Source organism: Lactuca sativa, chromosome 9 (genome assembly GCF_002870075.4).
Source record: "Lactuca sativa cultivar Salinas chromosome 9, Lsat_Salinas_v11, whole genome shotgun sequence".
NCBI classification, from domain to species: domain Eukaryota; kingdom Viridiplantae; phylum Streptophyta; class Magnoliopsida; order Asterales; family Asteraceae; genus Lactuca; species Lactuca sativa.
In genome coordinates this window covers 42,003,977-42,031,305 of record NC_056631.2, presented here as the reverse complement: position 1 = coordinate 42,031,305, position 27,329 = coordinate 42,003,977, and the positions used below count along the sequence as shown (strand labels likewise).

Genomic DNA, 27,329 nt, shown 5'->3' with positions numbered 1-27,329 from the left:
TATTGTTAGCTCGGGAAGCAAGTAGAGCAGGAGTTCGGTCAGTGGACGGGTAGCGGTCAAAGGGTTTAGCAGCAGCAGTTCAGCAGTATCAAGTGAGTCTCCTCACTGTTTGTATGGGTCTAGGGCACCAATGTCGGCCCATTTAGAATATGCATGAAAGACCAGGGGCGGCTCCTGGCACACAGTATGTTACGTGGTATGGTAGGAAGACCCGGGGGTTAGCCCTAGGCAATATGTATGAAAGACCGGGAGGTGGCTCCTGGCGCATTGTATGCTATAGATATGAAAGACCAGGAGGTGGCTTCTGGCACACTGTATGCTGTTTAGCTAAGTAGAGTAGTATGTACGGTTGTCTTTGTGATATTTACATAGAAGACCAGGGGGTGGCCCTTGGCACTTATCTGTAAGACCAGGGGGTGGCCCTTGGCATTTGTTTGTAAGACCAGGGGGTGGCCCTTTGCACACGTCTGTAAGACCAGGGGGTGGCCCTTGGCACTTGTCTGTAAGACCCAGGGAGCGGCCCAGGCTTGACCAGGAAGACCACGTGCGGCCTGTGGCATAATGGCAAGACTATGTTTGGCACATAGCACCTCACTGGGTTATGGATAAGTCAGTTATGTATGATTCTTGGCTATGAATGGTTTTTATGGTATGTGGTATCAGGGGAACTCACTAAGCTTCGTGCTTACGGCTTTCAGTTTTGGTTTCAGATACTTCCGGTAGCGGATGATGGAGCTCGGGATGATCGCATGGCACACACCATAGATTAGTCAGCCTGGAAATGTTTTACTCTGATAAAGAACATGTGTTTTGAAAACTAATACTCTGTTTATGTTTTGAAATGATGATTTTACTTTAAGTGATACTTTATTAAAAGAAATTTTTAGTCTTGAATTTTGGGACGTTACAAGTTGGTATCAGAGCCTTGGTTTGAGGGATTCGGGCTTACTCTCGGGTGTGCCTGAACTCAAACTGAGGGGTCGGATAAAAAGTTTTCAAAAGTGAAAAGATAGTTTTGTAAAAAGAATTTTGAGAACAAAAAACAATTTTAGAAGAGCAAAAAGAATTCAGAAAGAAAAGATCTTTGAAAAGAGAAAAGAGGTGTGGTGCATGCAATCAACCGAGCTCAAGTAAGTACCCCAAATTACCCATACAAGTTTATGTTATGCTTATCAGTTGATAGAACAGCATGCTAGAATAGGACTAAGGATCTAGGGAAGATGCCTTACGAGCCTATTATTTGTGCTCTTGAGTTGCATGATAGTGCTAATTGGACAGTAGTAGGATAGCCTGTTTAGGTTATGCCTGAGTTTATGAGTTTGTGTTGCATGCTAGTTCAGATTCTTGCTATTTGGATATGATTGCTTGAGTATGTTGTGGTTAGATTTTCCCCTTGTCCGAATGCTGCTTGCTTTGTGCATTGTGGGATTTTGAGTGATGGGAGTTAGCCATTAGGTGGATACGTCACGTCACATGTGATCAGGGTTGAATAATCTCAGAGTGCTGGATTTGGCCCTATTGCGCAGCTCTCGTTTGAGTCTAACCGTTGTAGGGACGAGTCTTTTACTCGAAGGATTATCTGAGCCTCGTCACATGTGATGGTATCCAGGTGATGGCTAACTGGCATCACAAGGAAGCCTTCAGTAGCTGAGGACTGGTTTGAGTTGAGTCAGAGGTTTCCCTAGGGTCAGCCTAGGATGAGGTAGTGCTGGAAGCAGAAATGGTAGAAAGGGACCTGGTGGAGTCGAAGCAGTTCCTGAGGAAAGTACGGATAGATGTGGAAGGTAGTATGGGCCCGTACTACTGAAAGCAGAGGATCCGTACTCGATTCAGGAAAGGCCGAGACAAGACCGGGAACCTGGTAGGGCATGTTTGGTCTTGCATCAGTGATGATTAATCTGATAGTGGTTGTGTATATTTTCAGCATGGTGACATTGCGAGAGAGACCAGCGGGCGGATTAGGCGCCAGAGAAGGATCAGGCTTGGGTTCAGGGGTCGAGCAGCTCGAGGAGCGGATGAGAGAGTTGATATCAGCTGAGGTTATGCGCAGTATTCTAGCTCAGACTCCTGTGATCTTTGGCACGGTCAAGGAGGGTATACTGGAGATTTTGGATGAGAGGTTGGGAGCCTTCCGTACTGAGATGATGGCATTGATGGGAGCGCGTACTTTGACATTTCGAGAGTTCAGAGCCTGCGGGACACCAAATTATCATGGGGCTAGGGACCCCATTGCTAGCAGCAGATGGTTGGCCGATGTTGCCAACGCTTTTCGTACAAGCAAGTGTCCCGAGGGGGACAAGGTTAGACTCGCCTCCTATCTTCTGAAGGACAGAGCGAGGGATTGGTGGGAAGAGGTTGGTCATGCTCTGGGAGATGATGCCGCGTTGGACGCGATGACTTGGAGCGATTTCTCGGCCAGGTTCAGGGCGGAGTTTTCGCCAATGATTGAGGTGCAGCAGCTGGCACGAGAGTTTCAGGATTTGACGCAGACTACTGAGACTGTGGCGGAGATCACCGCCCAGTTCAGGGAGAGGGCTCTTCTTGTACCGCAGTATGTCGCGGATGAGGAAATGAAGAAGGCTCGGTATCATGAGATGTTGAGAGCTGACATCAGGGAGTTCGTGAGCAGGTCCGGCTGTAAGACGCTGGAAGATATGATTTCTAGGGCTCAAGAGAGGGAGATTGATCTCGAGATGGAGAAGAAGAGGAAACCGGAGGCGGTTTCAGGTTCAGGGGGTTTGGGCAAAAAGCCCAAGGTTTCAGATTACAGATCCAAGTTTCAGCCGAGCCGAAGTCAGTGCAGCACGTGCGGGAAACCACACGAGGGAGCGTGTCGTTCCAGGGATTCCGGCTGCTACAAGTGTGGCAGTGTTGGTCACGTCAGCAGGGACTGCCCACGGGGGGCAAGCCCATTATGTTTTCACTGCAATCAGGTGGGCCACAAGAGGACCGACTGCCCGATGATGAGGGGAGGAGCAGGGAGCGCGCCGGCCCCAGCGACTATGAGGATTACGGATGAGCGAGAGGGTAGTGCCATGCAGTGACAGGTGCGGAGGATCCGGACTACAGGAAGGAATGTTGCAGGTACGTATCTATGGTTATTTTCATTCCTATATGAATTATGGAAGTTTTTGCCCTGGAATCAGGCGATTTTATGTATGATTTGTCTCTCTGCTTGTATGTGGACTGTATTTTGGAATTGTCATATGCCAATTGCATACCAGGAGCTATTAGTAGCTAGTGTAGGTCATCTTTCACTTCGGGTTCGAAGTGTTCAGTATCATCTCGGGTACGGTTGAAAATGATTCGGGAAGTGGTCAGCCACCATCATCGGGATTTGATGGTTCTAATCTGGGCGTTCGGGATGGCTTTCGGAAGCATCAAGGAAAGTGGCTTATCACCAAGGAGTCTGTGCCCAGTTATTCGGACGGTAAGGACAGTAGTCAGAGCTTAGAGGATTTATTTAGCATCAGAGATGCGGGCGGTGTTCATCTAGTATTCGGTAATCATGCGGTAGTTGGAGTGGACTAGAGACGGATCGCTAGCAGGGATAGGGCGATGGGGTTACCATGCCTATCGTGTAAGGAAGGAAGGAATGGAAATCTTCGGGTTTTCGCAGGCAGTAAAGACTTAGCTGAGGCTAAGTGGGGGAGAAGCAATCAGGTTATGGGAGTAGAAGGGGTCTTGAACTGGGATAAGTTCGCTCTCTTGTTAGTAAGAAAGACGGCTCAGGTGACTGTATGATTGGAGGATAGAGTAAATTGGAAGTTTGGAAAACTTGCCAACCGTGAGATCTCATTCTCGAAATTTCTGGTCGCAGATTTCATAGGAAGCGGTTGGGAGTTCCATTTGGAACATGAGTACCACCTGGGAGTACTCGATTGTGCTGTATGATCAACTATGGGTTAGTCGTAGCATCCCCTAGCAGCTAGTCGGGATGGAAAGGTGTTGTCAGACTACCGGATGGCCGTAGCATTCACCAGTGGCTAATAGTAAGGGAAGCATATTAAGACTGCGGTGTGGTCCGCAGCAATCGTATGAGAGTATGGTTAGACTGCGGTGTGGCCCGTAGCATCAGATTAGCAAGACTGTGGTGTGGCCCGTAGCATCAGATTAGTAAGACTGCGGTGTTGCCCGTAGCATCAGATTAGTAAGACTGCGGTGTGACCCGTAGCATTAGATTAGTGAGACTGCGGTGTGGTCCGTAGCATTAGACTAGTAAGACTGCGGTGTGGCCCGTAGCATCAGATTAGCAAGACTGCGGTGTGGCCCGTAGCATCAGATTAGTAAGACTGCGGTGTGGCCCGTAGAATTAGATTAGTGAGACTGCGGTGTGGCCCGCAACAATCGTATGTGAGTACGGTTAGGCTACGGTATGGCCCGTAGCATTGGTTTAGCAAGACTGCGGGGCGACCCGTAGCTTTGGTTGGCTGGCAGCGTAGAAGTGTTGTAAGACTACGGGGTGGCCCGTAGCATTCATCGGTCCCTATTCGTTAGAGCGAATGTGGCAGGTGTATGATTTCGTGGCAGAATGGATTGAGCGGTTATTGGTAAAGTTTCTTCGAAAATCGCTGGAAGCGACTAGGAGTTGAGTTGGGGCTAGCCACCGGTGGGAGCCGGTAATCCAGATATCGGTAGATTGGTAGGGACCAAGGTGGTCTCAGTTCATCCGGAAGGCAGATAAGGAATAGCAGAAATTTCCAGCCAGTAGCAGTGCTGGTAAGCAGTCTATGGTTGAATTCAGATAATTGGTCGAGGGGTGCTAGGCACCAAGTTCTGTCAGAGAGCAGTGTCAGTGGTGACAGACGGTGATGACCCGCTCTGGGAACAGCAGGGGTGATGGAGTTGGTGAAGGATAGGACCTTCACAGTGACAGAGGAAAAGTCGGTTATGAGGCTTTGCCTTGGGAAGGCAAGGAAATTGCGCAAGGAAAGAAGTGGAGAACCTCTGCGGGTTCAGTGCAGTACTCGGTGAGTACCAGAAGGATTATCGATTGAGTAAGTTCTATTTCTAAGTTGTTCAGGGTCAAGTTTGACCCGAGGTTTACCTGCGAGGTTTATGTTAGTCAGAATGACCAGGTGGAAGACCAGCGCAGGTAGGCGGCTGGTGTTGGGTATTGGAGGGATGATCGCATGGCACACACCATAGATTAGTCAGCCTGGGAATGTTTTACTCTGATAAAGAACATGTGTTTTGAAAACTAATACTATGTTTATGTTTTGAAATGATGATTTTACTTTAAGTGATACTTTATTAAAAGAAGTTTTTAGTCTTGAATTTTGGGACGTTACAAGTTGGTATCAGGCGGTGGGCTATGACAAACTTCGAGGACGAAGTTTAATTTAAGTGGGGGAGAGCTGTAACACCCAAAGTTTTGAAGACCAAGAAAGGGAAGAAAACCCTAAGTTTAGGGGTCGACTCGGCGAGTCCAAGGAGGGAATCGGCGAGTCCGAGCGGGATCCGGACCGAGGAGTAAGTGACCGATTCGGTGAGTCGGCCAAGGTGACTCGGCGAGTCTGGTCTGTGCGAGGAAAACCCTAATTCCGGGAATTGTATCCTATATAAAGGGTGTTATGTCCCTCCCTCAGCCCCCATATCACTCCAGAAGACCTGTAAACCTTATAATTCGTGTGAGCTTCCATTATTGAGAGAAATAGCTTTGGAGGAAGGAGACTTTGGAGAGGAAACTTGAAGATCAAGAAGGTTGCTTCAAGGGAGAGGTGTGTGCTCGAGATCTACTTCAGTTGTGTTCATCTTGGAGGTATTAAGCTGCCATTTTCCCTTCTTTGCATCTAGATCTATTTTGCCATGAGATTTGGGGGTTTTTATGGTTGTTTGAGGCCCAAATCGGATTAGGGGCTTAGATATGTTGTTGCCACTTCAGATCTATGGTTGGGTGAGTCCATTATGTCATAAAGCATCAGGAGATGAGTAGTTGGTGAAGCCCTTGTGTCCTTAAACCAAACCCTAATGTGTTTTGAGCCTAGATCTCTTTAGTTATACGTAAAGTTTGCAACTTTACGTAGGGATGGAGTTTTGGAAGTATGGATCTATGGATTGGAGTCCCTGCATAACCCAAAAGCCCTCTGCATGTTGGGAGAGCTGAATGGACTCGGCGAGTCCTTTGAGTGGACTCGGCGAGTACCATGAAGATGAGGAGGAACTCGACGAGTGGGATGAACAGCTCGTCAAGTCGGATGAAGATAGGCATGAACTCGGCGAGTTGGATGAACAACTCGGCGAGTTGGATGAAGGTTGCCGTGTGCTCGGCGAGTCTGTTCTTAGACTCGGCGAGTCAGGTCGCGTAGTCCCCAAACCCTTCGAGTTAAGACTCGAGTCAGCGAGTCGAGCAAGGACTCAGTGAGTTGGACAAGACAGGAATCAGGAATCAGTAGACTCAGCGAGTCAGGGGCTGACTCGGCGAGTAGAGTCGCGAGTGGAAGGATTCTGGACTTATGAACTCGGCGAGTCAGTAGGGTGACTCGATGAGTAGGGTTGACCTGGAAGGTTGACTTTGACCAGGACTTTGACTTTGACCTGAGTTGACTTGGTTGTCTTTTGGGGGTCAGTTAGACTCAGTGTTGCTTTGATATTGTTAGCTCGGGAAGCAAGTAGAGCAGAAGTTCGGTCAGTGGACGGGTAGCGGTCAAAGGGTTTAGCAGCAGCAGTTCAGCAGTATCAAGTAAGTTTCCTCACTGTTTGTATGGGTCTAGGGCACCAATGCCGGCCCATTTAGAATATTCATGAAAGACCAGGGGGCGGCTCCTGGCACACAGTATGTTACGTGGTATGGTAGGAAGACCCGAGGGTTAGCCCTAGGCAATATGTATGAAAGACCGGGAGGTGGCTCCTGGCGCATTGTATGCTATAGATATGAAAGACCAGGAGGTGGCTTCTGGCACACTGTATGATGTTTAGCTAAGTAGAATAGTATGTACAGTTGTCTTTGTGATACTTGCATAGAAGACCAGGGGGTGGCCCTTGGCACTTGTCTGTAAGACCAGGGGGTGGCCCTTGGCATTTGTTTGTAAGACCAGGGGGTGGCCCTTGGCACACGTCTGTAAGACCAGGGGGTGGCCCTTGGCACTTGTCTGTAAGACCCAGGGAGCGGCCCAGGCTTGACCAGGAAGACCACGTGCGACCCGTGGCATAATGGCAAGACTATGTTTGGCACATAGCACCTCACTGGGTTATGGATAAGTCAGTTATGTATGATTCTTAGCTATGAATGGTTTGTATGGTATGTGGTATCTGGGGAACTCACTAAGCTTCGTGCTTACGGCTTTCAGTTTTGGTTTCAGATACTTCCGGTAGCGGATGATAGAGCTCGGGATGATCGCATGGCACACACCATAGATTAGTCAGCCTGGGAATATTTTACTCTGATAAAGAACATGTGTTTTGAAAACTAATACTCTGTTTATGTTTTGAAATGATGATTTTACTTTAAGTGATACTTTATTAAAAGAAATTTTTAGTCTTGAATTTTGGGACGTTACATCTTCGATTCCCTTCTGATCGAAGATGAAAAGGGACCGAAAGCAACATCAGCCTTCTTTCTTTCTTCTTTTCCTGATTCTCTATGAAGCAATAAGGAGGAGTCGATTTTTCCGACGATTCAAGCCTTCAATCGGGGTTGTGGGGGTTGAGAAATGTAGCAACAGCCGAAAAGGGTGCTTGTGGTGGTGTTTCTCTGCAACAGCCAACGGTTGAAGCCTTCAATGAGAGTGAGTGTTTTGGGTGATGGATCATCAGAGAGAGAGAGGGAGGGAGGGAGAGAGAGAGAGAGAGAGAGAGAGAGAGAGAGACCTTTATTATTTTTTTAATTGTAAAATAAATAAATAAATATTAAATTTTTAAAAAAAATGAAAGAAAAATGAAAAATAAATACCCCAAGGGTATTATAGTCATTTCAATTTTTAGAGGGACTATTTTCACATACAAACCACTCCAAAAGGATTACGAAATCAAAAAACTCACTGTTTGGACTAAAACCCCAAAATTTTACATACCACAGGGACCATTTTTGCAATTTTGTCTTTCTATTAATATAATGAGTAGAAAATTTACTAACTTGAGTTTTTTTTTTTTCATAAAAATAAATATTTTCAAATATATTTTCAAAATTTATGATTATGCTTATTTTATAGATAAATTTAAAACTTTGTCTTTTTTAAGTTTTTTATACCTAAAAAAGATTATGATAAAAAATTAATAAGAAAAAAATCACAACCAATAATTCGGTGACACTTGATATATCAGAGTCGTGAGGGCACTTGGAACCGATTTTTCTTCTACTGTTCACACACATAAATACCCCTCTAATTTTACCTATTTTTACCTATATTTTATGATAGTTACACAAATGGTTTCTCGTTTATTAAGATAAAATAATTTCCGCCATTCAATTTCACAAATAAACAGCAAAAACTTATAATAAGGAATTTTATTGTTTTTCAAGTTATTATCCGAACATGTTAATTAAAATCGATGAAAATTTATAAAGACTTGATATATCATATAAAAGCAAAACATATTTTATCTAATAAAAATTAAAAATAAGCTCAACGTGCAAGATCCAGCCGATCTGCTATTCTGTATCAATTTGGCGACGATAGATTTTTGATTCCTCAAAAATCACCACCACCATCCATCCATCTCCGACCCTATTTTCGCCGCTTCCATCCCCGCAACCGCCTTCTTCTCCTCTCAACAGATCGATTCTGACTGCTATTCACATCAGAGGGATCTACAACGATGGGGTTTCTACTTACAACCCTGATTTTCGTTGTTATTGGAATCATCGCGTCTCTTTGCGCTCGAATCTGCTGCAACAAAGGGCCATCTGCTAATCTGTATGTTTCTCTGATATTATCCAATATCACTTGCTCTCTGGAATCTGTTAATTTTTATGCTACCTCTAATCCCGCTTTCATATATGTCAATCCCTGTCTCCGGGTAGTGCAATTGGGTTGTTCATCTTCAAAGTCCATGCTAAGAAATCTACACGTTTAACATATAGATCGTTGTTTGTACACTTAGAAATGTTTGGCTTCTGTAATCATCGTGTACCCATTTTAGGGATCGAGTACGTAGTTGATCAGATCGCTGCAAATAACTGAAGTTTGATCATTCAACTTGTGCTATTAGTTTCGATTTGTATCTTCACATTACTTTACTCTAGATGTATTGATAGAATGTTGGGTTTGCCACTAATATCAATTACATGTAATTATTAACGCAGGTTCCACCTCACATTGGTGATCACTGCAACAGTATGCTGTTGGATGATGTAAGTTTAACACTTTCATTCTTTGTAGCAATGGGAATTCTGTACATGTTAAGACATATATACATTGCTAAATGCTCAATTAATCGAATCAAGCATAATAATTTGGTTATCTTAATCCTTTTTTATATACATTTGTAACCATAAACCCTCATCAGTTATCACATCCTTATCCTATAAAGAAAAACTGATCTTCATCCTAAAGCTATATAATATATCCAAATCCTAACATTATAGTATATGTAAATTTTTAATCATTGATTTGCTAAAATGTGTTTTTGTGTTTTTGTGCAGGTGGGCTATTGTATATCTTGCACAGATGAATCCTCTCATTGTCCCAATTCTGAGTGAAAGTGAATGAGGTTTTTTTAACCTCTTTGGTTTATAATTTTGTGAATTAAGGATTGAATGGAATAGGAAATATCAATAAGCCACGCATTCTTCTCGGGATATACATTTGTTGTAAATTATGTTTGTATTTTATTTGATTTTGAAAAGTGACTGAATGTTTCTCTTAATGAAATAAGCGTCAAGCAATTGATTGTACTACTATTTTAATTGCTGTAGGTTGTTTGTTTGGTTAACATTTTGTTGAATTATTTTGAATGAACTAACACATTATCCTCCTCATTTTTACACTTTCAATTCTTTTGCAATACGTGCTTCTGCTGTATGTATGTAAGAAATTATCTTTCTATATAAATATTTTGAGTGGATAGATTTTGAGTGGTGATGATGGGATCTCTAACAGGAAAGGAAATGTTGGGTGGATTTGTCGCTGTGGTGTAGATCTGGTGAGGGTGGAGCATGTTACATATGTTTTTTTTTTGGGTTGATTTTTTTCGCATTTTTTTTTTGTGTAAAAATAAATTAAATAAAATAAAAATTAACTTAAAAAGACTTCTAAGTATTAAATAATTCATTAGTTGATCAATAAAAAAGATTTATGAATTTTGATAATTTAATTAAACTTTAATTTGAAAATACAGAAATAAGGGTAATCAGCCGTACTTGATTCCTTCTGTCTTAACTTGATCTAAGGACTAAAATGACAATAATTTTATGGAGAGGGGGTTAGTTTGAATCATAAGAGTATTGATCAAACTTCTTTGTCAATTAAGGGTCCATTTGAGAGAATAAGTAGAGAAGGGACCTTAGTTGCCAAATTTCTCAAACTTTTAGAATGACTAGCCACTTACTCTTCCTCATTCATTAGACTGGTCGAAAGAAGAGAGGGATGAGAGGAAATGGTGATTTCATGAGTGATTAAGAGATTGAAGTTAAACCAAAGTGTTTTTGAAGGAAATTGAAGCTAGGTTTTCACCATTGGAGTAAGGTACAAAAAAAAAAATCTTCATCTCAATCTCTTAGATTGAATTTAAGGTTTGTAGCTCTATATAGATCTGAATTTTATGTGAAATTAGTCATTAAAATCGAATTTCTAACTCAATCTAAGCGTTAGTTCATGAATCTAAGCTCCAATCTAACTTTATGATTTGTTCAATATATCATTAATAATTTATGATAAAAAAAACTATTAAGATACAAGTTCATATAGTAAGAGTGGTCCTCTAAGCTACAATAAACTCATAGTTAGATGATAAAAATAGAAACTTTATTATATAAGTAAAACGATCAATCATACATAAATAATCTAACTTTACAAATCAATCTAACAAATCAACCCATAGTATCTAGGAATCATCTACGTCAAAGTTGAAGTAAAAAGGGTTTAGCCCATAATCTCTACAGGAATACAGAAAAAAAAATCATTAATTTATAGCTAAACATGATATCTAAGACAAATTGAATGATAAATTAACGTTTCCTAACTTTGATCTTCAAAACGATGCTCCTATTGTGTTCTTCGGCCTTCAAATCGACAAAAAATGGTTCTTGGACAAATATTTATCATACCAAAGGTTTCTCCTTTGCTTCACACTATACTAGGGTTGTAAAATCGGATATTTATAGACTCTCAGACTTAGCAGTGAGAAGAGTAAGAATTCGCGATGCTAACCTAATCTTCTTTCAACTTTGTCACGATCTTATTGATGTTCTGATCTTTTTCTAAATTTGGGCATGGCGCAACATGTCTTTTAAAGGGTGCGACACGTCTTTCCGATTTTCTGGCGCTTTTTCATTTTTCGTCTTTTTCAGCTCCAATATGTTCCTTTTGCTCCAAGCAACAAATTTTCCTATTTTTATTCAATTCAAAGCAGTTTAAGTATCTTTTTATCTTTAAATATAACAATTAAGCTCTAAAACCTAAGGTATTACTTGATGAAATTCTAGTGTGCATTCAAACTTGACTTTAAATACTTAATAAATTGAGACACTTATTAGGATATGAATTATTTTAATTTAAATAATGATATTAAGACTTATTTTTATTATTAGTAATCACCAGTTAAGTTACAATTTTTTTTCGAGGGGGGGGGGGGGGGGGGGGTGAAGAGATCAAAGTATAAGCAGGCCAAAACCCAACGTAAATCCAACCCGGGCAGGTTTGGGTTCTGATCGAATCCCAAAAGTGCTTTAACTTGAATTTAGCCCATCCTTGAAGCCTTTGGTTGCTTCCATAACTTTTTTATGAGCTTGAAAAGAATAGAAAAATTGCTAAATAAGTTAACCAGCCTTGGAAGGATATTTTGGTAATTATATAAGATTTTTATGTTATATAATAGGTGAAGGGTAGAAGTACTATATCCTTAAAGGAGCAAGGAAGTTGGGTTTATTGCCTAAGGTAGGTTTACTGGGAGTACAAGTCTATATAATTAATTTGATTTCATTTGTCTTGTTTTGATTATATATGATTGTTTTGTTTCATATCATATAATATGATCTTTCTTGATATATGTGTGCCAATGGTATTTATTTTCATTCATAAACCCCTTTTTGAGATATCTATAGTTTTGATAAATCTATGCATAGTTTTGAAATGGTTTTGATTAAGTTGAGTTGAGCGGCCACAAGACTTTAGGATCCCTTATTTTGAATAACCAAGATGTGGGTCGTGAGTATGATTCTAGAAAGCTCGCATGTGTACAAACAATGTTCGCTACCTCGTGTGTTGCATTATTTGATGGTTCACCTTGCCTAGTTTGGTTTAGATGGACAAGACTTGAGGCTTTGTGCTTTGTGCTCACTATTCATCAGTCCAAAGTATTTAACAATCACTATTTTTAAGAGTTTGGACTTATGAGATTGACTCGGGTTAGGATAGATGCATATCCATTATTATTATTCGTTGTTTGTAGAATTATTCCATTTTAACCTATTGAGTTAATTGTTATGTTACACAAAAAAAAGTTGGAGGTGGTGCTAAATGCATACTTCCCATGAGTCCATATTTTGTTTGGTTTTGGAAAAAAGTTAAATACGATGTTTCGTACATACTATTCATGAGTTCGAATATTAGTTTGTTTAGATTATGAGTTTATGTATTATTCAAGCTTTTTTTGGGAATTATGGGTTGGTTAATAAACCCTTTGATTTGGATTGTGGATTATTAAACCTTTTGTCTGGAGTTATGGATTAATAAATCATTTGCTTTGAATTATAGAATATTAATTCCTTTTGTTATGGATTGTGGTTTATTAAAGCTCGATATTGGATTTTGGAGCTATTACATTTTTAGGTGTGAGTTATGAATTACTAAACTCTTGGATTCGGTTTATAGATATTATATCCTTGAATTTTGAATATGGGTTCTTATACCCCTTCTCTTTTGGATATTTGAGTCGTTAGCACTATACATATTGGTTTATTACCTATTATGGTATTTTCTTGGTTTTATATTGATTTCAGAGGTTTCATTCTAGTGTAATGATTGTCATCATTACTTAAAGTGAGTCAACATCGGGTATTCTCACTATTCATTTTCATTGTCTAACTTATTTTGATTTGTGCTCAGATAGAATGTAACACCCATTTTCAGGTACTTCCATTTTCAACCCTAAAAATGAAATTTTGTTGCAAAATAGGTCCTTACGATGGGCCTACAAGAAGTGTATGTCGGGCGTAAGTCAATAAGGATCGTGAATTTTGTTGTGTACATTAGGCGTACACATTGAGTACGTTGGGCGTACTCGTGTTGTTCCCAAAACCCTAAATTTTTAGGGTTGTGTCCCCTATTTAAGCATCTTATTCCTCCTTGGACCTTCTTATGGATAGCATCCATCCTTTTTAGCTCTGATATCGAAACCCAAACTGTAACAACCTATTTCGAATCGTCTCCCATTTTCGTGATGGTGATCAAGAATTGGATACTAGCAGACTCGAGACCCTTAAAGATCGTCGGAATCGGATTTATAACGAAGATTATGGCAGTTTGTTCGGGATATGGTAAGGCAGGTATGAGTTGATTAAAGTGTAGAGCTTCTCGTTACCTTTTCATGGATATAAGGATCGTCGGAATCGGATTTATAACGAAGATTATGGCAGTCTGGAGCCAAAGGGTATTTTGGTAATATGTCAGTTCGGGCTTCTATGGGAAAAGGAAGTTTGTTCGGGATATGGTAAGGCAGGTATGAGTTGATTAAAGTGTAGAGCTTCTCATTACCTTTTCATGGATATAAGGATCGTCGGAATCGGATTTATAACGAAGATTATGGCATTTGGAGTGTTTAAGGGTGTAAGGGGAAGCCCTGGTACGCGGGGCATACCTAGGGAGTACGTGAATATGTAAATGGAATTACGCTGGGTGAAATGTGGTGTATGCTTAGCGTACTGTGAGGATTGGATTGGGGGTGCGAGACCTCGTACGCTGGGCGTACAAGGGGTAAAGTGAAAACCCTAATTTGGATGTTGTACCCAATATAAGCACATTAAGTTTTTTTGGTTGGCCTCTTTACCAGCATCCAAGTCCCCAAAACCCTAGAAATCGTCCCTTAGCCTCCATGGTGGTGTTTTTGAAGTCATTATGTGTATTTTGGTGATTTTAGGTCATTTCCAAGAAGATGGAGTTTGGTGTGTAACAATGTAAATTTCCAAAACAATTTTTCATTTTTAAAACATACTTTTAATCACAAGATAATATCAAAACATAATGTCTCCAATGTTATCATCACAAAACATCCCAGAATCTCAAGAAATAAAATTCCACGAGTGTGTACGGATCATGTCGATGCCTTCCCGCGGTCATCACTGGTACCTGAAACACATAACACATAACACTATAAGCATAAATGCTTAGTGAGTTCCCCAAAATACCACATACAACACATACGCCACTCGAGGCTACAGCACGACCCTCCGGTTGATGTGTCTCAGCGGGACCCTCCAGTCCTGTAGCTCGTTGGACCCTCTGGTCCGGTCATAGCTCGTCGGACCCTTCGGTTGGACCCTTCGGTCCGGTCTATATAGTTGGACCCTCCGGTCCGGTCTATACAACATATGGCATACATATAACAAAATGCACATAATCTCGTACATACACATAGCATACAAGACCCTCCGGTCTACACATAAATACCACTCTAGGTAATGTATAGTGAGAAGACTCACATCGGGTATCTCGGATAATCTCGCACACGAAAACACTGATCTAGCCCCCGCCTAATCACATAAACAGTACTCTCAAGTAAATAATGGCTCTCAAAGGCTAGATTAAATCCATCCCTACAATCCCATAGAAGGGTAAAAGACCATTTAACCCCTCCCTGACCCAAAAGTCCAAATGTTGACCAAAACCCTAAAAGTTAACGAAAGTCAACAGGAGGCAGTACGCGGCGCGTACATTCTCTATACGTGGGGTGTACGTCGGCGATCCATAATCGGGGTCTCAACCCCTTACGTTGCGCGTACTGAGAGTTACGCCCACCATAAGTCTCAGTTTCAGCCTTTTCTTGGATTTTGGTCTTAAACGGTTAAGACACTCATTCAACTTTCAGCTCTGACTTTCCCTAAGCCTTTTATTCCATAAAGTCGGAACCTTTAAGACTTTGCATGGCTGTAAAGGTCCCTAATCACTCTAACACCTTTCCTTCTTCCTCATAAGGTCTAGATCTCATGCATGGCTCAATATTCACGTCCAAGATTGGATTTTTATGAACATACAACTCATATAACCCTGAAATATGGCAGATCTACGCCAATGGAGACCATTAGCTCATAAAGTCTCCACCTTGGGACCAAAAACCCTAAAAATTGGTCCAAGAAGCACAAATCACAAATGAAAAGGAAAGTTTTGAGCTTTTTACCTCAGAAAGAAGCTCCAACCTCCGAAGAACTCGGATCTACTCTTGTTCACCAACTTGTAGCTCCTAAAATGGCCTCCTCTTCTCTTTCACTACCTTGAAATGGCACTTTGAAGCTTAGAACACAAACACACAAGCTAGGAACGAAAGATAACTCTCTATTAGGGTTTCACTCTCTGAAATGGTGTTTGAGGATAAGGCCTTAGCATTCCTTTTATAGTGCATAAGTCACAAATTAGGGTTTACATCTGGGCCCGCTACGCCTAGCGTAACCCTGGGTACGCCCAACATACCTAGGCGAGTCCGCGTCCAACTTAAGCGCATGAGTATACGCAATGTACTCCTTAGTACGCCCAACGTACTCATTTGCCTTAACATTTCATTTAAGGGTTTAACTTGACAACTTGGAAAAGGAGAAGGGTTTAAGAGACGCACCTGAATTTCGGGATGTTACATGGTGCAAGGTTGTGGATAAATGAAGAGCTTGTGGATCTTGATTATGTGCTTCATTTCTAGCTTGTTTGAGGTAAAAAAAAAAGCTTTGATCTTTTTCATTGTTGGCTTAAATCTATGTTGTATGAGTTTTGGTCCCTTTTTAGCGTCAAGAATGAGATCTAGTGGTTTGGTACCACTCCACGAGCTATGTGTAGCCACTCTTGGTGTTTCTGAGGTTTTATATGCATAAAGTTGCCTCCTTTAGGGTTTGGAATCCCCCATGCATGAGATGGTGTCCATTTGGTGAAAGTATAACGCTTTATCTTGAAGATTGGTTCTTTTGGAGCATGCAAATTCACCAAGTCAGTGACTTTGTGGTTCTAGACACTTGTGTGGACTTAGATTTGTGGTTTGGACTTCTGGAATTAAGCATTAAGAGCTTAATATCGATTTTGGCTTAAAGGATTTGTATGCTGTCAGTACAAGTCTGTACGCGCAGCGTACAAGCCAAATAGCGAGTATGCCCCGCGTACTTAGTTAGGTGGATTTTTGCATTTGGGCTTCGTGGTTGGGTTTCCTTTTGGGCTTAGGTGTTTGAGTTCTTAATGGGCCATCTGAGTACAAGTGTTTTGGACTAGGAAAATTGGTTGCGCTTTAGGGTAAGGCCCATGTAACGGGTTTGGGCACAATTTGGAAAATTAGGCCATATTTGGGCCTTGGTTGATTATTTGTCTTTTGGGCCTTTTAGATTGTGAGATTGGGCGTTAGTCTTGGACAAAGGTAGGTTAGGGGTAAAATGGTCTTTTTACCCCGAGTATGGATTTATGGTTATGGATTGGAACCTAATTGTTAATTGGGTATTTTTTTATATTGATAGTTCGAGGAATCTGTCAGCCAGCAGCTAGGGATCGTCTCTATGATTCGACAGTGTGAGGCGAGTCTCCTCACTCTGTCTAGCGGGTCGTAGGCACCAATGTCGACCCATGGTTTATTATGTTAGGATGCTAGCTGTCTGCGTGACTCTTGCATGATTATGTATAGGTACCCCTACAGGTATCACCTTTGAGTTAGAGTTTCAGGTTGAAGATTTGGTACCCCTAAAGGTATCACCTTGGAAATATGTTATCTGATTCAGGAAGCGGGGCAAGTTGTGCCCCAGGCTTATTGGGCCTTTCAGAGTGGTAGCTCGAATGGGCAACGTGGCCTACCGGTTGGAGTTTCCAGAGGAGTTGAGTCAGATTCATGACACCTTCCATGTTTCCAAGTTAAGGAAGTGTGTGGCCGATGAGGCAAAGTTGATTCCTTTGGAGGATATTTAGGTCGATGGTCGTCTGAATTACATCGATAGGTTGGTGGTGATTCTGGATAGCAAAGTGAAGACCTTGAGGAACATGGTGGTGAACTTGGTCAAAGCTCAGTGGAAACATTGGAGAGGCTCTAAGTGGACTTAGGAGCCCAAGGCTAAGATGCATGAGCATTACCCTAATCTTTTCCCAGCAGCTGACTTCGAGGACGAAGTTTGATTTAAGTGGGGGAGAATTGTAACACCCGTTTTCAGGTATTTCCATTTTCAACCATATAAATGAAATTATCTTGCAAAATAGGTCCTTACATTGGGCGTACATGAAGTGTACGTCGGGCGTAAGTCATTAAAGGATCGCGACTTTTGTTTTGTACATTGGGCGTACTCACGCTGTTCCCAAGACCCTAAATTTTTAGGGTTGTGTCCCTTATTTAAGCATCTTATTCCCCCTTGGACCTTCTTATGACCAACCTCCATCCCTCTTAGCTCTAATATCGAAACCTTAACCCTTGAGTATGAGTTTTGAAGCTTTTGAGTGCTTTTTGGTGATCTTGGTGGTGAAGGAAGATCATTGGAGAAGTGGTGGTGCATTCAAGCTCTTGGATCCAGAATCTACAACTCATTATTCATGTAAATGAGGTACAAAGTTCATACCTTGAGGCTTGCTTTTCTACATCTTGTTAGGGGCTTAAGTTTATGATCATTTTGTCCCAAAACCTTGTTCCTTGTGATTATGGATTACTTTAGGCCATCTGAGTTGTCCTTTTAGACATTTTTGAGTGCATGGAGTCATAAAAATGCAAGCTTGGTCCTTTGCTTTCATCCATACATGAGCTATGGATTTTTTGGTGATGTTAGAAGATAGAGGTTTGGGATTGGGCTCTCTTTAGCCATGCAAAGGCATAAATTTATAGACTTTATGGATTAGAATGTCTTTTAGGGTCAAATATGAGGTTGGGGTGAACTGTCTTAATGATTAAGACCTTAAAAATTAAAATGTGAGTTTAGGCCAAGTACGTTGAGTGTAAATCTGGCTACGCCCAGCATAGCCAGTTGGGAGCTCGTTTTCAGGACTTTGTACTACGTTAAGCGTAGAGCCTTGGTACACCGCGCGTAAGGTCAAATGTGTTGACCTTTGACCTTTTGACCTAGTGTGAATTTTGGTCAATTTGTGATGGTTTTGGTCTTTAAATGGGCAAAATGGTCTTTTGCCCAAATTATGGATTAGACTTGGCTTGAGACTAGTTGAGTTTGGATAATTACCTTTATTGCTAATTAGGGTTATTTGGTGTGATTAATAAGCAAAGTCTAGTTTCGACAATTCGGGTGTGATTTATATCAGTCTTTTATGCGAGGCGAGTCTCCTCACTATACTTACTTGTGTGGTAGAATATATGTGTTGAACAACTAGGTCTATTTGTTGTTAATGTGATATGTGTTACTGTGTGTGCTGAGACTTCAGGTAGTCTCTAGGATTGCTGATAATCCACATGGCATAATGTTTGCCCACTGAGACTTCGGGTAGTCTCCAGGGTTGCTGATAACTCATAACTATTTATTTGCTTTGTGTTGTATGTGATACTTTGGGGAACTCACTAAGCTCCGTGCTTACAATTGTTGATTATATGTGTTTCAAGTACTTTTGATGATTACTGGAAGGCGAAGACTTGATTGTACACATTCACCTGCAGTTTATGATTCTGGATATTTTGGGACACTCTGATATTATGATGATGATTTGTATTTGATACTTGTGATTTTCTTGAGATGAGTTTTTATAAACAATGTTTTAGTTAATGAAAAATAAAAAATAAAAAATTGATTTGAAATTTTGAATGTTACATTGAAGACTTGGATGTTGATTAGAATGTAGCATGGACATTTTAGAAAGTCACAATGTGTGGTAAAGACTTGAACTGTGTTATTTCAACCAGTTCATTTTATTTTGAAACATTGGGACATAATTCCACAATAATCTATTTTTAAATATTTGAAAACTATAATGGGACCATATTTTCCATACATTTTGTTTTAAAACCTTTTTAAAAACTATGATGGGTGCTTCAGATAGAAGATCTGGTGATCCGACGTGGTGGTAATCGAAAGTAGAGTTTGTGTGAGGCCAACATTTCTAGAGAAGAGTGAAACATAAGCAACGATGTTGTGGGAGTAACCGAAAATGCTTATTGGAGGAGAGGGGCAAGAGAGAAGAGTGAAGGGAGAGGAGAGGAGAAAGATAGAGAGATGAGAAAAGAGACCGGATGAGAGAAATGAATTGTTGTTCTTATTTTATTTTTTGGAATAATTTACAAATGACTCCTCTAACTTATATTTTTTTATAGATTTGTTCCATAGGCAAAATTGTTTTTTTATACTTACTACATGTACAAAAGATAAGAAGGGAGGAAGGAACCATTATGATGGATTTACCAACCATGAGTATCATTTTTTAAACTACGATTAAACTTGCAAAAAGATGTATACCACAAGGACCAAAACTAGAATTCACTCTAAAAGTTTTTCACCTGTTTTTTATTATTATTTTTTTTCCTTAGAAATTTACAAGTTGTCTATATAGTATTTTTCATAATCTACTTTAATAATCTACTCTAATAAATAAAAAATTTTTCCTACATGTGTCAAATGTCATTTTGTGGTTATTTTGAATTATTTTTTTTCACGTGTCATTTTATAGGTTTTTTTTTTATTTTATTAAATTTCGCATAATATTTTAATATAATAATTACAATAAATGTAATAGTAAATGGATATCAATTTCATTAATGGACTTATTTTCTAATTTTAAAATTTCTAAATTGAAGTTCATTAGTTTGTTATGTTTCTTTATTTAAATTATTTTTTTTTTAAATTTAAAAGATACAAAAAAAAAAAAACATTTCAATTTTAGTAATACATCATTTTTTTATTTTCTTAAAAATTCAGAGTTCTCAAATATTTAGACCTTTATATTTATTTATTTTTTCATACATGAGTCTGATAACTAGTTGTTAATATATTTTATTTATTTGTATAGTTTTTCACTTGGACTCATGCTTTACACGTATGTGTTTGGAAAATTATCGATTTTATGAATTGTAGAGGGTACACAATTGTAAAAATGAATTTCGGCACTTGAGTCGTTTAAATTGTGGGATTAATATTAAATGAATCACTAAACAATTTTCAAAAAGAGAAAGCCAATCACCGAGTCGTTAGTGTCTCTTTACGAATAAGACCATACAGTGTTCACTATACCACATACCATAATATACGGTAAACACTGCATCGATCCTTCCAAAAAAAAATACGGTATGCATACATGGTGTTACAAATTTACCGGGAAATAGTCTCATCCTTCAAATGTTGTACTTATGCATATTGATAGGTGTAGTAAGGTGTTGTATAACACCAATTAGTTTTGTAGAATGAGGCAAAACAAAATGACTTTATATAATTGATACGGCTGCCTTCGTAGAATAAGATGCTTAAATTGTGGGATGTAATATTATTGATTGTTCAGTTTTGATGCTTTTAAACCCGTGAAACATGGAGATGTGACTTTTATGTTTGAAAGCGAAAACAATCCCGAACATATCACATTAATGAAAAAGAAGAAAAAGAAAGATGGTAATATAAGGCTGAATCTTGTCACATTATTTTGCATAGAAAGGATAAATCTTGATTCTTGAACCCTGTGGATCTGGACAGTTCTTCTTTCTATTTAGTACTACTTCATATCTTAAAACTTTAATAAAGATATTTATAGTGTTCGAAATTTAAAATGATATAATTTTATTAAAAAACACATTACTTTTAAAGGCTATATTTCACAAGTTATTTAACTAGTAATGTCTGGAAAGCTAAAAAAAGAGTTTATAAAATAATTTATAACTTAATCTTCTTAAAAGCTATATAATTTTTTCTAAACTAACTTATAACGTTTTCTTTATTCTTTCAATATAGATTTTATTAATTATAATAAATATATTTTTTTAAAATATATTTATATGTTAATTTATATTTTTCAGACGTCAGCTAAATTTATTAAACATCATTTTTATCGATTAGCTATCGGTTACCAGTTAACTTTTCAGCTACTCTGTTAAACATAAAAACTGTATTTTCATTAATCTATTAGTTAACATAATATATCTCTTAGGCTGTGTTTGGTGCGTCACAACTAGCTGATGAGCTAGCTTATTTTTCGAGCTTTTTTAAGTTGTCATGTTTGGCAAACCAAAAATTAGTTTATCAGCTAGCTTTTTGAAAAGCTACTTAAAGTAGCTTTTTTAAAATTTTCCAAATATACCTCTTAATTAATTTTAGAAACACATTTTTTTAAATACCTTTTTATGTCATTTTATATCTTTCAGCTAGCTTTTCAGCTAATTTTATCAAACGTCATTTTTCATCAGCTAGCTTTTTATTTAACAGCTAGTTTTTCAGCTAGTACGCCAAACATAACCTTAATTTATATAAAACAACTTAACATTTTTTATAAATCATTCCAGAAAATGGTAAACAATAATAAAGAATGACAAAACAGTAAGAAACTGTTATATTAAATCAACGACAATAGTTTTTTTCCCATTAAATGGTTATAGAAACAATATCACATGAATTAACACAATACTAAAAATATGGTATATGTTTTTCAAATTAACCCACGAGACATGACTTTGTAATATTTCACAGCACTAAACAACAAAAGGGTTGGTGTAACAAAATCACCAAAAAAGACTTTGGGGGTGGGGTACCTTTGAATTTTAATTATTTTAAAATTGTGTACATACCATGCTCTCAATAATCACCTACCCAAAATCACTCTTGATAATAAGACCCAATATATGACATTTTATGGTTTGTATTTTAGGCTTGTATATGTAAAGTTTTTCAACATACAACCAAATTTCACACTTTACAGCGTATGTACGTATAAAGGATCTCATTCCAAACATCAGGAACTCCCGGAAGACACCAATGTATACAATCGGAATTAGCGATAGGATTCGCCAATTCTGATTCCGTTGGTGGTACCCAATGCCTTTTGTAAATAGTAGGGTGTCCGTCATTCCGATACTGTGAAAGTTGTGTTATATTCAAAAGCTCAATCTTTAACCCTTTCTTTTCAAGATCTTGTACTACTGATTGTGCCGTTCTCATCAAATCATTATCTGTTCCCTTTGACCAATACCCTTGTTCCATTATCGGCTCCGTTTTATTATAGCATGTTTCACCCATCGGATCTCCATACCTAGAAATAGTTGTAACAAAGGAGTAATATATGATTAATTATATGGTAATTGACATGTATTATGTATAGTTTTTAATAAATTAAGGATTGATTATAATGCATACTCTTTGTGATCGGGTGAGAGGCTTGTGAAGAACATTCTAGTCTTGGTGCGGTTAAGGTGAGTTTCCAACCAATTCGACCATGTTTTTAAAGCCATCTCGTAACGCCTTACCCTTCCGGATTCTATTAAAGTTCTATTAGGATTTTCAAATGATCCCCACCTACAAATACCAAGTTTTGGCCCCATTTATTACGCAGAATAAAATATAACAAAACAAGTTGTACTGTGTTATAAGAAATCAGACCGATAGTAATGGGACAAACATTTACATTTTTGTCCCATTCAAATATGTTGAACAAAGTGGGACATACTTTTGTTCGATCTCTTGTCTTGTATTGTCTGTGCAAAAGACATAAATGTCTTTCTCATCCTGATCATCGAATATAGTTAGGCAAAGCTTATTCAGTCCAGTCCAGTCTAATCTAGTCTAGTCTGTCAGTCTTATGCTCGAAGAAGGCTTACAAGAGTGTCATATTAGGCACAAGCCACCACGTATACGAGTCAAAAACTAGCATGTCAGCATCAATCCATTGTTTGGCATGTTTTTCGATGCTCTCAATCTTCATGATCCGATCATGTACACGATGATGAACAGGATCATCGCAGTTTGATTCCACCAACAATGGTTCCCAATAAAAATCAATGGAGGCATTGAATTCCTTCCATGCCACAGTTGAATCTCAGTCATATAAAATAAAATAAATGTCTTACATTTATGTATTGATAATATATAAAAAAAAGAAAGCGACCAGATCCCTTACAGATGCTCTAAACGTAATCAATGAGCCATGCCATTCTGCAACCTTATGAGATGGATCAGGGATCCATGAGTCAATAAGACAAAGGAGCGACACCCAATGGTTCTTCCCTACTGAATCTCCAACAAAAACAACCCTCTTGTCTCTTAGCTTCTCCAATAGTGCTGTTCCATTGAATCTAAAAATTTATCCATGAAATTGGTGAATTGTACAATTCGAGATGAAAATGTACAATTATTAAAGCACAATGTACACCTCGCGTTCTCCTTTGACTAAATCCTTAATGGGGTGTACTTAACTACTTATAGACTTGTATTTTACAACTAACAAATACATAGTGTCGACTTCTTGGAGTTTTATAAGCTTTGTATATGTTTGATTACTCACATCACATAGTACAAGTTTTATATGCACTGTCATTTTTCTTGAGCTCCCAAACACAGAGAAAGTACAACCCCTTAATGCATCGAGTCAACTTCTTTTGCAGTTTTCTTTCTTAGGTAAGCATTGCAATAGTATGAGTGCTAGTATGCTACAACAACACACAGTACAACTCCTGATGCATATATGTCAACTATATACAGAGAGAGAGAGAGTGATGCATATATGTCAACTATATACAGAGAGAGAGAGAGAGAGAGAGAGAGAGAGAGAGAGAGAGAGAAAACCTGGGAAGGTCACAGCCATGGGGCTGCCATCTCCAGAACTGATACTCGAAATCTTTTCTTCCAAATTTATGACAAGCATAATCATCCGCCATGAAAGAACACTCTTTCTCATTGTACAAAGGTCTCGATTTGTTATCATAAACCCAACTCCCGTTGAACAAATCACAACCTTCAAACGAATAATCCTCCGCTATATTCGCTTCTCCGATAAGATTAAACCCTATTACATTGTTATGATCTAAACAAAAGTAAACAACTCCCATGGTTACTCCCATTACAAGCATGAACCCTACTGAACGATACCCAGGAACCAATCTTTGTAGCTTTTCCATTCCCTTCTTTTCTTCTTCAAATCTTTTGAAACTTTCTGTTATCCTCTTGATGATCTTCTTAATTGAATTTGAGATAAAAGAAAAAATTGAAATTGAAGTTGTTCGCAAAAGAGTGTGGTAAAAGAAGAAATGAAAGATTTTGTTGCATATTTGGTATTTAACTCAGTTTGGTAGTTGATGTGTCCAAAAATATTCCATCATTTATTGGGCCATTTCACAAAATGGATCCTGTCTTTTAACAAATTTCAAAAATACCAGGAACGGTCCTTGTACTCCATAAAATTTCAGAAATGATTATTGTGTTTCATAAAATTTTATTATGGTCCCTGAGTTTCATAAATATACAAAAATGGATCCTATCTAATAACAAAATTATATAAATAAAATTTGTCTTTCATAAAACTTAAAAAATAATCCCTTCCTAATAGCGGAATAAATTGCTTCCTTATTATCATTTTTTAACGTTCTCGGTCTATGAATATATTGCGGTTTACATCCCTATATGTAACGTCCCATTTTCAAAACAAGTTTTTCATTTTTATTTAAGGTTAAATATTGTTTTCCCAAAAACCAAGTCAAAGAAACATAAGTATCAAATAAAATCATACTAAAATATCATAGTATAAAGTATGTAGATGTAACGACCCGTTTCCGGTATGATGATTCCTTGGTATTTTTTTTTTTTTTAAAAGTTTTGTTAAAGGGACTCGGCGAGTTCATAGCCTGACTCGCCGAGTAGGGACGGGATTTCGAGCACGTGTTAGTTGGCGACTCGGCGAGTCCATATTCTGGACTCGGCGAGTCTGTCCGTTTGGGAGAAACCCTAAATCCCCGGGTTGCCCACTATTTAAGCCACCTTATAGCCCCCAACCTCGCCTCCTTCACCCTCAAAAGCTGTGAGAAAACCCTAATTCGTTCTTGAGTGATTCTAAGTGATTTTGTGTGCATTTGTGAAGGCTTGAAGAAGGAGAAGAAGAAAGGAGTAAGGAGTAGGATTGTAGAGCAGAGATTCAAGGGAAAGCAAGAGCTCTTTGAGGTATTCTTCAGATTTCCTTCCCTTTTATGCTTTAAAACCCTTTCTAGATCTTGTTAATGCCTTTCTCAAGCCTTATGTTGTGATGGAAGCTCTATTATGCCGAGATATCCTTAGATCTGTTCATTTAGGAGTTGTAGAGCCCAGATCTATTGCCTTTATGGAGCTATTTTGCATATTAACCCTAGATCTACCCCTTTTAAGTGCCTTTTTAGCCTTTATTCCCTTGTTCATGTGTTTGTACACGTAAAGTTGGAAACTTTACGTGGTAAATCGGCTTATTGGACTCAGATCTATCATTTGTATGTGTTGGATTCGAGCAGAATCGAGTATAGAATAGTTGTATGGCGACAACTCGGCGAGTCGGAAGAACGACTCGGCGAGTCGAGTCGCGAGTCCCCGATTTCTTCCTTTGAGCGGTGTCGAGTGGGTCCAGTGAGTAGTGGAGTGGACTCAGTAAGTTGAGGGTGGACTCAGTAATGGAGGGACTCGGCGAGTTGTTCATACAACTCGGCGAGTCCAAGGCAATCTCCTTAGACTCAAGAACAACTCGTCGAGTTGTTCATATGTCTCGGCGAGTCGGATGAAGATTGTCTGAGTTCTTGGATCGAGAGGGTACTCGTCGAGTCGATGCCATACTCGACGAGTAGCAGCGAGTAGGGTCGAGGAGTGAGAATAGGGACTCGGCGAGTTGGCGGCCCAACTCGGCGAGTCAGGTCAACTGAGAGTTGACTTTGACCGAGAGTTGACCTTGACCGAGAGTTGAATTTGACCAAGGGTAAAAGAGTCATTTTACCCAATTCAGTGTTTAGCATTTGATTGAGTGTGTTTATGGACTTGTAGCCGGGGAGATACCGGAGCAGTAGCAGTTAGCCTCCAGAGCCATACACTCAGCAGCCAGTTCATGAGGTGAGTTTCCTTTCGGTAGGAACGGTTCTACGGCCACAATGCCGGCCCGTTTAATTATCAGTAGTTCCGGACTTTGGTCTGATGCAGTAATTAGAGTGCTTGATGTCTTTGTGATACAAGCATGTTTGTGTTATGTGTTCCGGACTCTGTTCCGATGCAGTATACAGTTTATGTGTTTATAATAGTTGTTATATTTTATGCTATGCCATGATCAGTCAGTTCTGGACTTCGGTCCGATGCAGTTAGTTCCGGACTTCGGTCCGATGCAGTCAGTTCCGGACTTCGGTCCGATGCAGTTAGTTCCGGACTCTGGTCCGATGCAGGGGACAAGGTCCCAGTCAGTTCCGGACTTCAGTCCGATGCAGCTAGTTCCAGACTTCGGTCTGATGCAGTGGGCAAGGCCCATTATGTGCTTTATATATGTATTGTTTGGTATGTGGTAGTTTGGGGGAGCTCACTAAGCTTCGTGCTTACAGTTTCAGTTTTGGTTTCAGGTACTTCCGCAAGCAGAGGGAAGAGCTCGGGATGATGGCATCGCACACACCATAGCTTCAGCTTTTATCCTGGGAGTTGATTTAGTTTCTTTGATTTTGATATGGCATAGATATGATACAGTTTTTCCGCACAGTGTTTTTATCATGTTGGGATACATCACGTATGGTTTTATGATATGACACTCAGATTATGGTTTTTGGTTATATTGAAAAATGAAAATTTTGGTCGTATTTTTGAGTTGTTACAAGTTGGTATCAGAGCCCTGGTTTGAGGGATTCGGATACACTTCCGGGTGTATCTGAACTCAAACTAAGGGGAAATAAAAAGATTTTTTTTAAAGAAAATGTTTTCTAAAAGAATTTTGAAAGCACTTAGAAAGAAAGAATTTTTTTTAAAAACAAGATAAGGGTGTGGTGCATGCGATCAGCTGAGTTCAAGTAAGTACTCCCAAATTACCAATACAAGTTTTATTATTATGATTAATTGTTCTAGTTTCAGTAGAACATCATGCTAGTATTGGACTAAGGATCTAGGAGGATGCCTTATGTGC

The 27,329-nt window shown here is 39.2% G+C and overlaps 2 protein-coding genes across 2 annotated transcripts; one reads left to right on the top strand and one right to left on the bottom strand.

Annotated features, from left to right (window-relative positions):
- The first annotated feature begins 8,499 nt into the window (after positions 1-8,499).
- Positions 8,500-9,838, top strand: LOC111898239 (V-type proton ATPase subunit e1). The gene is made up of 3 exons (XM_023894172.3): positions 8,500-8,855; positions 9,245-9,292; positions 9,584-9,838. The coding sequence occupies exons 1-3, from the start codon at positions 8,758-8,760 to the stop codon at positions 9,648-9,650; spliced, it is 213 nt and encodes a 70-aa protein (XP_023749940.1). The 5' UTR covers positions 8,500-8,757; the 3' UTR covers positions 9,651-9,838.
- Positions 9,839-21,868: 12,030 nt separating this feature from the next.
- On the bottom strand, positions 21,869-24,504 carry LOC111898275 (protein trichome birefringence-like 34; the record flags this gene model as incomplete). Its single annotated transcript, XM_023894197.3, has 5 exons — positions 21,869-22,481; positions 22,586-22,744; positions 23,047-23,243; positions 23,346-23,520; positions 24,011-24,504. Coding segments are annotated over 5 exons (1,368 nt in total), but the record flags the coding sequence as incomplete, so codon positions are not given.
- Between the last annotated feature and the right edge of the window lie 2,825 nt (positions 24,505-27,329).

What these genes read in the sequence shown, in the direction of transcription:
- LOC111898239 (XM_023894172.3), top strand. Translation starts at nt 8,758, where the DNA reads ATGGGGTTTCTACTTACAACCCTGATTTTCGTTGTTATTGGAATCATC. An exon ending in AAAGGGCCATCTGCTAATCT is followed by an intron (nt 8,856 to 9,244) that starts GTATGTTTCTCT and finishes TTATTAACGCAG; the next exon opens with GTTCCACCTCACATTGGTGA. An exon ending in ACAGTATGCTGTTGGATGAT is followed by an intron (nt 9,293 to 9,583) that starts GTAAGTTTAACA and finishes GTTTTTGTGCAG; the next exon opens with GTGGGCTATTGTATATCTTG.